General features: G+C 37.3%; 1 protein-coding gene across 1 annotated transcript in view; it reads right to left on the bottom strand.

Annotated features, from left to right (window-relative positions):
• Positions 1-12,912, bottom strand: part of LOC103762630 (SAM domain-containing protein SAMSN-1) — an 84,414-nt gene that overhangs the window by 60,401 nt on the left and 11,101 nt on the right. Inside the window, exons 3-6 of the mRNA XM_018077010.2 lie at positions 10,108-10,148; positions 7,703-7,740; positions 6,174-6,260; positions 2,313-2,380 (exon numbers count right to left, since the gene is read on the bottom strand). Of these exons, the coding sequence (XP_017932499.1) occupies positions 2,313-2,380; positions 6,174-6,260; positions 7,703-7,740; positions 10,108-10,148 (234 nt within the window). The remainder of the gene's footprint in view (positions 1-2,312; positions 2,381-6,173; positions 6,261-7,702; positions 7,741-10,107; positions 10,149-12,912) is intronic.

The following is a 12,912-nucleotide window of genomic DNA, read 5'->3' as shown; positions in this document are numbered from 1 at the left end:
TCTAGTCTAACTCCATGCTCTGAACAGGTCACCAGAACAAGCTGCAGAGGTCCGTGTCTTGACAGGAGAATCTTCAAAGATGAACTTCTCATACCATCTCTGGGAAGCCTCTTCAGTGTTTGACCTCCCCTCACACTAGAGAAGTGCTTTCTTTATGTTAAGTGAAATTTCCTGCATTTCAGTTTGTGCCTACTGCTCCATCACATTCCTAGGGACTGGGGTAACAGTGTGGTTTGTAGTTCCCTGGACTTTCTTTCCAGACCTCTTAAAGACAGGAGAAACAGCCAGGGGATAGTTCAGTTGTGTGAGCTGTCCCACCACATTGCTGAGGTCATGAGACTTGCAGCCATGCAACTCCATGCAGACCTCTAATTCCTCCCGTTTGTTCCCCACGCTCTGTGCATCAGCAAACAGGCACTTCATATGGGCACTAATCTGTGCTGATTTTGCAGAAAAAGAGTGAGAGCTTTCCCCATAGTGCTGTTCTCTCAGCATTTCCTTATTTGTGTGCATAATGTAGCACAGCAAAGGAATACAGACATAATCAGACTATTCTGGAAGCTTAAAAGAGCATTGTATCAATGTTTTCTTGATGATAATGAAGGTGAGAGGTAACGATCACTAAAATTCAAAATACTGTCATAAACCCTGAAATTTTTAAAAAGCAAATGCAATAGTTCTTAAATTAGTACCAAAGTTTGGAGGTATCCAAGTCTCTGCAGCTCATTTTTCATGTACCCCAAGAAGTGCCTTCAAACACTTTGAGAAATGAAAAATAGAACTTTGCATCTAAAATGGGACAAATGGTTCATGGGAAGAAGATTTAAGGGATTTTAAGGAAACTTATATTTAGGGCAAACATAAGCCTTATTCCCTATTACTTCTTCCCTTTTCCCCTCCATATTCTGTCATGTCTGGGGAATGACCTCCATGATCTTAACCAGAAATCAGCCCAAAAGCTTCCATGGCAGGACAGGGGCAGAGCCAGAGATCCCTCACACCAAGGGAAGAACTGTTGTGGGAAATTAAAGAGCAATCTTTCTTCATAGTACTTAGAAAGTGAGAGGAAGAAATCAGAGACAGAGAATGAGAGATGCAGAAGAGAAAGAGTTCTTTTCTCCTTTCCTCCCTCCTCAGCTACTTTTTTGGCAGCTGGAAGAGGAGATAATCATGGGAACAAACTAACAGTGCAGAGACAGATAAAAGCCTGAGGGAAAGCAGGAGAAACCTGGAACACACTGACTTTCAAGTTTCCAATACGGTCATCTGTCCCCCGATATGCAGATCATTTGACTTTTCTTTTTAATCCTGATTGTGTCTTTGGCCTACACTGGAGCTGAGCACTGCCTAAATGCTGGGTCTTCACAGCTCTCTGTCTTATCTCAGATGCCTTCAGGGTGATGCAAGTACAGTTTTTTTCTTGCTTTTAACCTACACATCCAAAAGGACTCCTGACATTGTATAGAAACAACAGAGGAAACTCAGCTTGGAGCCTTTTCTAAAGTTTAGTGCTCACCTTGAATTTAACACTTCTCTGCAAAAGAAAATTTAATAGATTTTTCAGCTCCTAAATAATTTATTGTATTAATTCCTCATTTAGGAGACACACATATGGAGAGGTGTGTTACACATTTTTAGTCAGATTCCCAAACTGGGTGAACTTTTATCTCCTGTGAAATCAGCAGAGCTAAGATGGTTTGCCACAGATATAAACTGTCCCTTTAAGTAACATATTATCAGGGCAAACATCGGGCTGGAAGTGAATAAAAAGCAAACATCAGTCATGCTAATTCCAGAGATACAAGTCTTTCTCCTCACCTCTCTGCTGTTCACCAGCTGATGGCTTGTTACCTACCTTTATGTTGTTGTTATGATTATGTAAACCCAAGGGTCAAATTTCCTTAACTGCTCGTGCTAGTGGGATAATTAATGCAGTATTAGGAAGATGAGATATGGTATATGTTTACAGAAATTCAGAAAGCATTAGGATACATATGCCAATATGAATCATGCAGGACTAATCTAAACACTTAGTATAGATCTTGCTAGACACAATTCTAGCACATCCGTTTAACAGAAATGGATTTGCTCAGGGAAAGAGAAGGCTTCCTATGCAATAAAATCCATATGGTCTGCACAAGTAAAATCATGGACAACTTTGGTAGTCACCAGAGTCTTCTTTTAAACTCAGCTTCTAAAATACACAAGCATACTGAGTATGAAGTTAAGGTTAGGTAAATGCTGAATGGAAACAAGAAATACGCATTTCATTTGAATGAAATTTTAGATTTCAGAAAGAGTATTTCTTTCACCTGGCATGTTGTTTCTTCTATCTTCTTTCCTTGCAGCAAATGTATTCCATCAGCAATAATATTATCTTCTGTGAATTATGACCAAAAAAGAGAAAACATGCTTTAAAATGTCCTGTTTTATGTTGTTATGAGGAATATCATTTGAATTGCACTGATGTTTTGAGCTGACATTCTGACTCTCTGAAGTTAATCTTATATCATTTAAACATACATTTTATCTTAAACTGCTTTGAAGTGAGACTGGAGAACAAACTGGCAAACTGACTCACATAAAGAAAACTCATTCATGCTTCCTTCTTATCTATACTTAGTCTTCAGTTTACTAACCCAGAACCCCACCAAGTCCTTTCTCTTGCTCTGTTAATTTACAGCAGAAAGGTGTAGAATATTCATATAAAAAGTTAAAGGCAAAAATGATCTTTGCAATTGAGATCTGTTCATTTTAGATTAGATTAGAAATTCCTCTCAGAGGATGAACATCCTCCTGTTTCTTCCAAGAAATGAATGCTTTGCATGGGAAGAGTATGAACCTTCACTACAACAGGGAGTTGTAATAAGTCAAAGAAGTCTTTGAAAAGTTTACTTTATGTAAGTCTACTTTGAAAGATCTACTCTTACTCCTAATCTTAAGGCAAAGCATCCACCATTATGCTTGTGTAGGATGGCCCTAGTGATCAGATTGCATCAACACAGATATCAGAAGCACTCAGTTATTTTGCAGGGAAAAAAAAACAAAAAAAAAACCAAAAACCAAAACAGAAGAAAAATTATCTGCTAATCACAGCACATAATACTACTGTAATTTTCCAAAGTTACTAGAAACCAGTAGAAATGCGTTGAGGGTTTTTTTCTCATGAATTCTAACTTGATATCCACATTGCTGCTGAGGAATATCAGTAGTTCTCCTGTCTGCAAAAGGACAGCTTACTTAACATATAGAGTCACAAAGCTAAGGGTAGGCAGGTGAGACTGATTGCATTGTTTTCTCTACAATCAACAGAAAGTTTAAGTTAGTGACTGAGATTCTTCAGTTATCACATGAAAAAAGGGTCTGAACACGATCACGAAAAATTATATTCAAAGAGGTACATAAAATCCTAGTCCAGATTTTAAGTTGTCTTGAGCAGCTGCAAATCTTCTTGAAGTCACTGAGGGCCTGGTGTCTGACAATCTGGTTGTTTATTCCATTACAGAGCTGGATGGACTTCTAGAAGCAGCATAACTCATGTTCAGCAGTGCTTATGCAACACACCATTAACGTAACTGGGTTCTTTCTGGTCCTCAGGCTAATTTGTTTTCATCTCCTGCAGGCATCTCAGCACACTGCAGCCCTGTGCTCTGTAAGCTTAGTTTCAAAGTTGTCTTGCAGTGTTCAGTCCTGTGCCTCAAAGCCCTCTTACAGTCTAATCCAAAATAGTATTATTTGGTAGCTGTTTGCAGCTGAATCACAAAAAAGCTGAGGGGTAACATATAATGTCCTTAACCTGAAAGACTACATGCTGTGACACTACTTTTAACATAATTCTGTTCAAAACCAGATGAAAACAGCAAGTTATTAAAGCAAATAATAAATAAAAGTGTTCTCTCCCAACCATGATGTCTTTTGCTGGCCATAATAACATGCATCCACAGTAGTCTTAAATCTTGCCTAGGTCAGCTCTCCAAACCAATGAACTATGGAATAGGGTATTTGTGTAAAAAAACAGCCAAACCAAAAAACTCCATGGAAAAGATATATATATAAGCTACAGTTGTCTTGTCTTCCTAGTCTGGCAATGGGTACCAGTCACTTTCCTATGGAATGAAGTAGGAGCAGAGGAGAATTACATCTGCTGACTCTAAGAGTTGTCAGTTCTTTCCTGTTTGTCCCCATAATACTCTTTCATGAAAGCCCAATGACTGTGACTTGCAAGTCAGCTTTTCAACAATGATGCTTTTAGGCTGGCAAATCTCGATGATTTGGGTTTGGCCTTGTGAGCAAAGACAAGTATTCCCACTATTGTGTCTGTGGGATATGTGTTTTCATTGCTTTTTCAGCCTGGAAAACTTTTTTTTTTAGAGGAAATACACACAGTGGCATTAGGAACTTCATCCAAAAGCTGACAGTGTCCATGGATGTCTCTCCATTGATTTTAGTGAGACTTGAGACAGATCTGTGAATATAGCTCTGAAGTAAGCAGAGAAGCCTATGCTGACCACCATGCATGGTATTTTACATCTAAGAGAAATTCATATTATGCAATAGACTTGCAGACCTTGAAGGATTATCTCTGCTAAGAGAACGGTTTGATCAATAATGACAAATTATCTTGATCGATAGTGATACACTGTAAATCTCCTTGCAGTGGTTTTCACCACTGTGTGAAGGGGACTTCCCCTGAAATAATTTTACTGCAGTAGGGAAAAGGGAAATTTTTATTTAGCTGCCAGCTTTGCTTCCTGTTCCCTCTGGGCCCCTGCCCTTCAATTACAACACTTGTCAGCTTTTAAAATGTGCACTGCTTCTTTTGCATGCTTTGGATATTTAAAAGGGTAAAAAGTGCCTTGAGTAGAAAAGACTTTGGAGGAAGGTCAAAAAGTTCTGCTTTCTCACTCAGCCTTTCCCCACTTCTAAACTGGCAACTGCTGGAATAGTTTGAGGAATCATTCCAAAAGGGCTTTGGTTAAAAGTAATATTTGTCTGAAGAGAAACACCTAATATTTCCTTCACCTATCATCAGAACCTCTTCCTTTGCAAGGCAACAAGACTTACTGAAGGTCCCTTTTCCCCTCACTAGTTCATCACAAGAGCAGAGTTCCTTTAAATCTTCCTGTCCTCTCTTATTTCTTGTTCTGGGTCAAGAATCCTAATTTGCCCACACATGGGCAAATACAGTAGCTATTGCAATTTCAGATCTATTTCCAAACATTTAACAGTTTAACTTCAAGTGGTGAAGGGAATAAAATCCCTTTCCAGAGGGAAAGCTGGTGCCCTGTGCTTTTCTTTCTTTGACATATCCAGGTAAGAGTGGAGTCTCTCTTAGCAGTGGAAAATCTCTAGACCATTCGTATAGAAGATATTAAAAGCTGAGGCAATGGCCATATTCCTGCTTTGTTGGCTCAAGTGGAGAACAAAACATGCATCTACATATTTTGGTTTCTGCTTCTGCTGAACCTTGCCTGGTTTGGTCTGGTTAGGCAACTTTAAGAGATCTACCTTCCCTTTGAAAAGTATAAACATAATTGCCATTCCTGGAAGCAACATTAAGCAGATTATCAAAGCATTTTGATTTTTGTGTTTAACTAGACAAGGTGACTGCTCACTTCTTACTTCTCACTGTTATTTTAATGAATTTATACTGGTCAACTCTTAAACAGTGCCATTAGCAACTTCCCATATATGAGCTGCAAGGTTGTTCTAATAAAGTTGGTCCAAATGGGTTTAGAAGGAGAATCAGACAAAGTACTCGCATCTAAACTTTTGCCAGCTCTCTTTTGCACCTGTCTTGGGGTTTTTTTTCTGGGAAAAGTTGCACTGTTTCCCTGTTGGATACCTGGAGCAGTGTAAAATATCCAGGAAACATGGATTTCTACAGTTGGCAAGCCCTATACAACACAACTATGGCAATTTACTGTAGCAAAGTCTCCTTTGGCCCATGGACTATAGAGTCAATTGGTCACAGAGTGTGTTCTTAGCTTACCAATTTTAAGATAAGCTCTATTTTAACTACCTTTTTTTCCCCTTGAGGACAAAATAAATCTCAAAAGGACCTGACAAATTATTTAGCTGGATTATTGGTGAAAAATGAGGAATTTTCCGAGGTGCCCTTTAAAATACTTTGTGGAAAATGCAAAATCAGCTGAAATATGTTTAGCAATTACCTTCAAGCTGACAGTGCCTTCTGATGTACGAATCATTCTCCGGCTTCCTGGAACCCTGCCAAAGTGTGCCATTCACATTTTTCCTGTCTAAAGTAAAAGCACAGAGAGCAGTCACCTGAATTCATAGCAAACCCGTGAAATAACAGGAAATTCTATAAAAATAGCATCAGAATGCAAATCAAACAAGCTTGCAGAACCGTGTAGCATCTGCTTCAACATGGAAATGAATTGATGATTTTGCAATACAGGAATTTTGATGGATGGATGGTATTTATTATAGTCAGACTTCAGGTTTTATTATCTTTTGCTGCAAATACCTCATTTAACACTGTTAAAACTCGATTAGAAGGATTTTTACCTTAACCCTGATTTTAAGACCTAAGAGCCCACAGAACATCTGTGCCTTTATTTTGCTTCCAGGAATTGTATAGATATTATTTAAGTTTACAGTTAACAAGCTGGAGTGTTTGCAAGGAATAACATCAAAGATGCCCACTCCAAGCACTCCAAGGCTTGTACTATCTCAGCTTGGATGGCAGAAACTAGGTTGGCTTTGAGAAGAGATGGCCATTCTCCTGTTCCCTCGGTGAACTTCAAAGTGGTCAGGCTTCACAACATATTGATAACTATTAGGGGTTTCTGCTTTCTGGGTTTGTTTTGTTAAGTTTTATTTAATGGTGGGTTTCACTCTATGTCAGAAAACTTTCTTTATGAAAGCTCTTGTTGATCCTGTCATTAGAGCCTGTCTGCTGTAGACCAAATGATACTGATCTACATGAAAGTCTTCCCAGTGCAGGGCTACAGAGTGAAGCCTTAACACAGGGGAGCTTTCATCTCCCCGAGACACATTGATATGAAATACAGCTGCGTCTTTACAGGCAGATATAACAACCTTTTTTTACTCAGTAAGGACTAGATGCAACAACTAAACCAAAACTCCAAACAATAAATGAAAGCATGTTAACAGGAAGCTCTCACTCATTAAAAAAAAAAAAAGAAAAAAAAGGAACTTTTACTTTTTAAAAGCTGATTATTATTTCCTATAGAGGATTTACAAAATAGAACCCTTTGAACCACAAGTGTAGATAATAATACACAGTGTAAGGATGGGGTTTAAAAAAAAGCAAACCTGAATTTCTTTTTTGGTGAACTTGTTTGTGAAAGCTATTACAAAGTAGTTTAAAATGGCAAGGAGAAGGGACCTGAATTTTATTAGATCAGAGATATTTCAGGGCTTTATTGAAATGATTAAAAGAAACATTGGACATGCTGAGTATTTCTAATGCTGTCCCAGAACGGGTTCTTTAAATCTCAGTGTGGTTACTATGTTTAACAAGTTTGTTTTCAACATCTACCTACTATGTGTCTGTGAAAGGCAGGGAGGGTGGAAGAGTATATTGATAGCTTAACTGTATTTTTCCCATTCCTTTGCATTTGCTCCAGCAGCTCTAAAGCAAGTCAGACCCTTAATTAAAGTTGGCTCTCTGAGATTAGGAGGTATACAGTAAATTATTTAAGCAGTTACTAACCAAATGCTTCATTTTCAGACATGGACTTCTGGATGGATCTAAAAGAATTAAAAGAATTTACCATTAGCTGAAAGTCAGAATGAAAAAAATGGAAGTGCATTTAATCAAATATGGGTATTTTCAACTAATTCTTCAAAGCAGGGCACAGGGATTTAGCTGTGCAATTCCCACTGGCTTTAATTGGAGTTACTTGGCTTGTGTCATTCACTCAATCATCTACTCCCACATGATACACAAAGCTCTGAAAGCATCTGAGGTTTCATTCTGCAAAAACAGGTACTCAATTTTATTTTGTAATGAGGAATCTGTGACTGAATCAGGGAATCCATCGGGAAGAAAATAAGAGATACTTTCTTTAGATGTGATCTGAAGTGTCCTACAACTTTTAGAACATATTGTCTGAAGTTTGGTGACATAATAACAGATTGAACCAAAGAGCTACATACATCCCCACAACCTTTAGTGACATTTTATTGCTCGAGTAAACCTTGTTTTTTGCACATTTACATGAGGGAGTAGTCCTAACTCACACTTACATCTGCAGTCAGTAGTTTACAGCTGACGACTTAAAGAATATAGTAACTTAACAGAGGAAAAAGAAATCTTTGAATAAAGATTAATTTTTTTCACTTTATCCATTAAAAACCCAATGGAGAGTAGTTTATGAGCTAAAGGATGAAGCCAGAAGAATATACTGGAAGAGACCAGAGATTCTAATCTGTTACAAAGATCAGCAGAAGGGAAAGAGCACGAAATCTAAGATCCCTCTCCCAACTTCAGGCATGGAAGTGCTGAAGGGCTTCCTGAGCAAGAGGGTGTAACTGAACTATTGGGTTTTTTTAAGGAACTGGTTTGTACCCACTAGTTCCTTTTAAAATCACTTGCATTTCTTTTTTTGTTTTGGCTTCCAGAGTTCCACAATTTAATTCTTATTGCCTAACCAAGGCATACTTCTGTTTATTTTATTTCTGCTACTCTATATAATGTGGTGTTTCTTTGTTGCCCTGACAGAGGAAGGAACAGAGAATGATAATTCTTTGTTCACTTTCTCCAAATCTACTGGAAAGGCCAGTGTGAAAATTTCTGCATTATTACCGGAGATACCATGCCAGGATAGTGATGGCTGGACATTCACAATGAAATAATTTTTGTTACAAAATCTTTTCATGTTGACTCAAACTATTTTCTTCCAGCTTACTCATTTTTTTTTAATTGATCAGTCAAATGGTCTCAACAACCCTTCTAAATTCTTATAACTAACCTAGAATGGATTAAGTTTCAAATAGAATAGTTTTATTTGCATTGAAAAATTTGACACTGTAGCTATAGGTTGCTCTTTTTATTTCTGGGGCAGATAGTTCTGATCTAAGCAGGACACTCTTAGGCATCCAGGTGATTGATGAGAAAACCATGAATAACAGAGTTATGTCCATACTTTAATTAATGAAATTTTGGGAGCACTTTCACGGGGCCCTGGCTGGTGACAGACAGTTGAGATCTCACAGCTCTGAGTGCATACATCTCTGTGATAAGTTACTAGTGTTTTTATCAGATGACCAGAAACAGATTAAAACTGTGACTTAAAACAAAGGAGTTCTTGATTTTCTTAGAAATCTTTATCTGTTTTGAGATTTCTTAGCAATAGGCACAGATAACATTAATGTTCTGAATCTAGTGGAGCCCCACCTACAAATGAAAAAAACCCAAAAACTCCAGGGATTTTCATGTCTGTCAGAGCAGACAGATTAGATCTGTCTCTATCATTCCATTAGGTAGGATTTCAGATTTCGTCTGAAGGAGACCACTACAGTAATGCAATATCCTTCAACCTGAAGCCAAAAAAAAAAAAGAATTTTCAAAATAAATTCCTCTGCCTGCTAGTACATATTAATCATTAGCCCCAACCATAAGCATTGTGTTTTAACAAATGGATGCAAAGCATGCTGCTGTCACAAATATAATTCATAAAATACTGTCTGACCTGCTTTATCTGAATCATTTTGCAAACTAATTTTTTACTTAGATTAAAAACATAAACAAACAAACAAAAAACCCTCCTCAGGAGATTATCAGGTCAATGGTGCAAACATGCTATAAAATAGGTTACCACTTCAATCTTTCAGAAAAGGAGACATATGGTTAAACCAAGCCCAGATTAACTGCATTTGATTTTAGCTGTCCTGGTTCTGATATTTTGGAAGAAAGATTTGTGTATATGAAAAAATCATGGCAAAAGAGCTTTAGTAATGCATTACAAGCTTGTTACGTGCTTTTCAGCTGCAACATTAATACATGTACTTTATGAGAATCAAAGCAACATTGGCAAACATTAATAAAACAACAAGGATGAAAGGTACAGACAAATATAGTGACACTGTGTAGACCTTGAACTGGTCTCAACTTACTTTCTTTTTTTGGTCACTGTGTTCTCAAAGTCAGGAAATTCCTTTTAAAAAGATAGAGAAAAAAATCTATGAAAATCAAAAAGGTTTAATCCAAATATAATATTTTTGTCAGTGATAAGACAATGAGTTATGTACTTTTGATGTGTGTTTTTAATATCCACTAGCATTTCCAGTCTTTCTTTTTCCAACAGCTGAAGTTGTGGCAGAGAATATATGTAGTTATGTGTCCTGATTTTAGGAAGCTTCAATATCCATGGCTCCCAAGAAGTTGATAACCATAATACCTCTGATAAAAACCAGAGAATCATACTCATACCCCAATAATTAATATCATATTTCTTCCATAGTATGATTATTTTAAATTTTATGAGGATTAGAATGCCCACACATTATAATGGGATGTGGTTTTCTGATGAACACAGGACACACACCCTTTAAACCCATTACATGCAGAGGAATGTGGAAGAGTGCAAGAAACTGTAAATAAAATTGAAAGTTGTGTAAAGCTCTGAGTGGGACCATCAGAATCAAGCACTGACCTGGAGGAAAGATCACACAGAGCCCAGGATCCAGCCAATATATATACCCTGACAAGATGTGGGAAGGATTGTGTAGCTGTTGAAAGAGTGAAAAAAAGGATGCCTCACCAGGCAAATAATGGCAAAACATCTCAATGCATGTTTGCTGTCACAGTTAACCGGGGACTTGAAGGTAATTTTAGTTGTAAGAAAACCTGAGGATGTCATGCTAGGACAGAAGAGATCTCTAGTCCCTGTAATATTTTGATATCCCCTAAGACAGAATATCAAAGCACTGCATCACTTTCATATCTATTTCTTCCAGCCTGGAAAGCAGGAAGTGGGATAAAAATGTCCATGATGATACCACTTCAATCTGTTGTGCAACAAGAGACATTAAAACAAAGTATAACCATTCTTAATTTTATAAATATGAAAACCTCAGTGTATGGACCCATTTCTCATAAAATGTTTAAGTTATTTCCTTCATGTAACACTATCTACATCTTCATGACTGACCACAGTAAAATTTAAAAGTGTCATCCAGGTTGCTTGATGAAAAGCCAAGCCATGTACTACATTAAACTATGTCAGTGCATAACTGAGCATTCTATATTTTTTCTCTTCTCTCAGTAAAACCCATCAGAGTTTTTTCAAGCTTCTTCAGGAGAGTGCATTAAGAAAAGGCTGTTCTCCTGCACTGAGTTATTTTAGCTGAGTGTAGGAGGTCCTTCTGGCCAGGATATTCATGAATGTTAATAATTGTATGCAGTTTCCTCACAGCTTTGGGGTTTTTGCATGTATTGATATTTTCACAGATGCTGCGTGCAAATCAAAAGAGTATATAGAATTTATCATCCACTTCGAAATAATGTAAGCATAGTAAGATAATTTTATTGTTGAAAAGAAAAAAAAATCAGCATCTTAGTCCTGGGACAAATCTTTTCAATAGCTCAAGAGAAATTACTAGATGAGGTGCATAAGCAACACAGAGAAGTTGAAAAATGTTTAAAAAAGCGATTTTAAGTCTTATTTAAAAGGGTAGTGTCAAAATCTCATTAAAAAATATCAAATATTTTATTTCAAAGAGGCTTATTAAAGCAAGCATTATGCATGGAGGTCAGAGACCAAAGGAGATATTGTAAGTTAAAAATCTGTATATGATCCAGGGAAAAAGTTGGAGATAGGATCCTCTCTAAACCCCAATGTGGCCATATGCCTGGAAAGACTACTAATTCATAACTTCACATGCAAAACACCTGGTGAGAATCATGAAACACGGGTTTAATCTCTTGCTGCATGATTTGAAACCAAATTTCCTGGGTTTCCTAAAGTCCAGCAAAATCACATTGATGACAATACATCATACACTGAGGTGATAACTGATGTGAGTTCACTGGATATCATGGGATGCAGTGCCAAAATGAAATATGATAGTGGATTTAAATGGCCATTTAAAAATGGCATCTTTCATTGAACACACCCTTCCTGCTATTTCTGAATCAGCTGGCTAAATTGAAGTACAAGAATAAATTACTGTTGTTTGTACTTTTTTAATGTATCTTTTCAGCATTGATTACACTTAAAATTGTGCGTAACTTTAACGTTAAACTAGTTTTTAGAAACTTATTTTATCTTAGCATGTAAATTAAGGTTCACCTAGACTCTCCAAAGACTCACCTAGATTCTCCAAAGAGCATAATTACCTTGTTTATGGGAACAACTCTTTCCTTCCCTACCCCAAATGAGAACAATCTGTTTCCTAGAAACAAACTGCACATGTGGAAATCGAGCATGATAAAATTATTGAAAAAGTCCTTTCTTCCCTGATTTCATCAAATAACTCTGAAATAAGGAGTTGAATTAGTCCCTCCAGTGCTTCCAAGCTGGCTGAGAAAACTCCTGTTTCTGTTAAGACTTGCAAACAGGGAAATGATAATTTCGGATAACTAGCACTCTTCTTTCCCTCGCTGAAATCAAATGCCAATTATAACGCTGCAGATTAAAGCAGGTACCACAAAGGATTGTGATTTTCCTGGCAGCAACTTAGAAAGACCGACAAGTTATTTGGCCCTTTTCTGCCATACAGGGTAGTCAATCATATCACGGTCAGCGGTTGAAAAATATGTGGATCTCATGACATTTGGTGATTGCAGTCTGACAGGAAATATATGAAAATAGTTTTAATGCTGGAGACTCTTTTCTTAGGAGCCTGAGACAGCTCATGAGGTAGAAGACTGCAACAGCAAGCTACAAGGGGCAGAAGTTCAGTTTCCCAGTTAACAGC

The sequence above is a fragment of the Manacus vitellinus genome, unplaced genomic scaffold, assembly GCF_001715985.3.
Source record: "Manacus vitellinus isolate BGI_N305 unplaced genomic scaffold, ASM171598v3 scaffold_34_pilon, whole genome shotgun sequence".
In the NCBI taxonomy this organism is placed as follows: Eukaryota; Metazoa; Chordata; class Aves; order Passeriformes; family Pipridae; genus Manacus; species Manacus vitellinus.
Note: the sequence above shows the minus strand (reverse complement) of the source record. Positions and strands in the feature narration are given on the sequence as shown.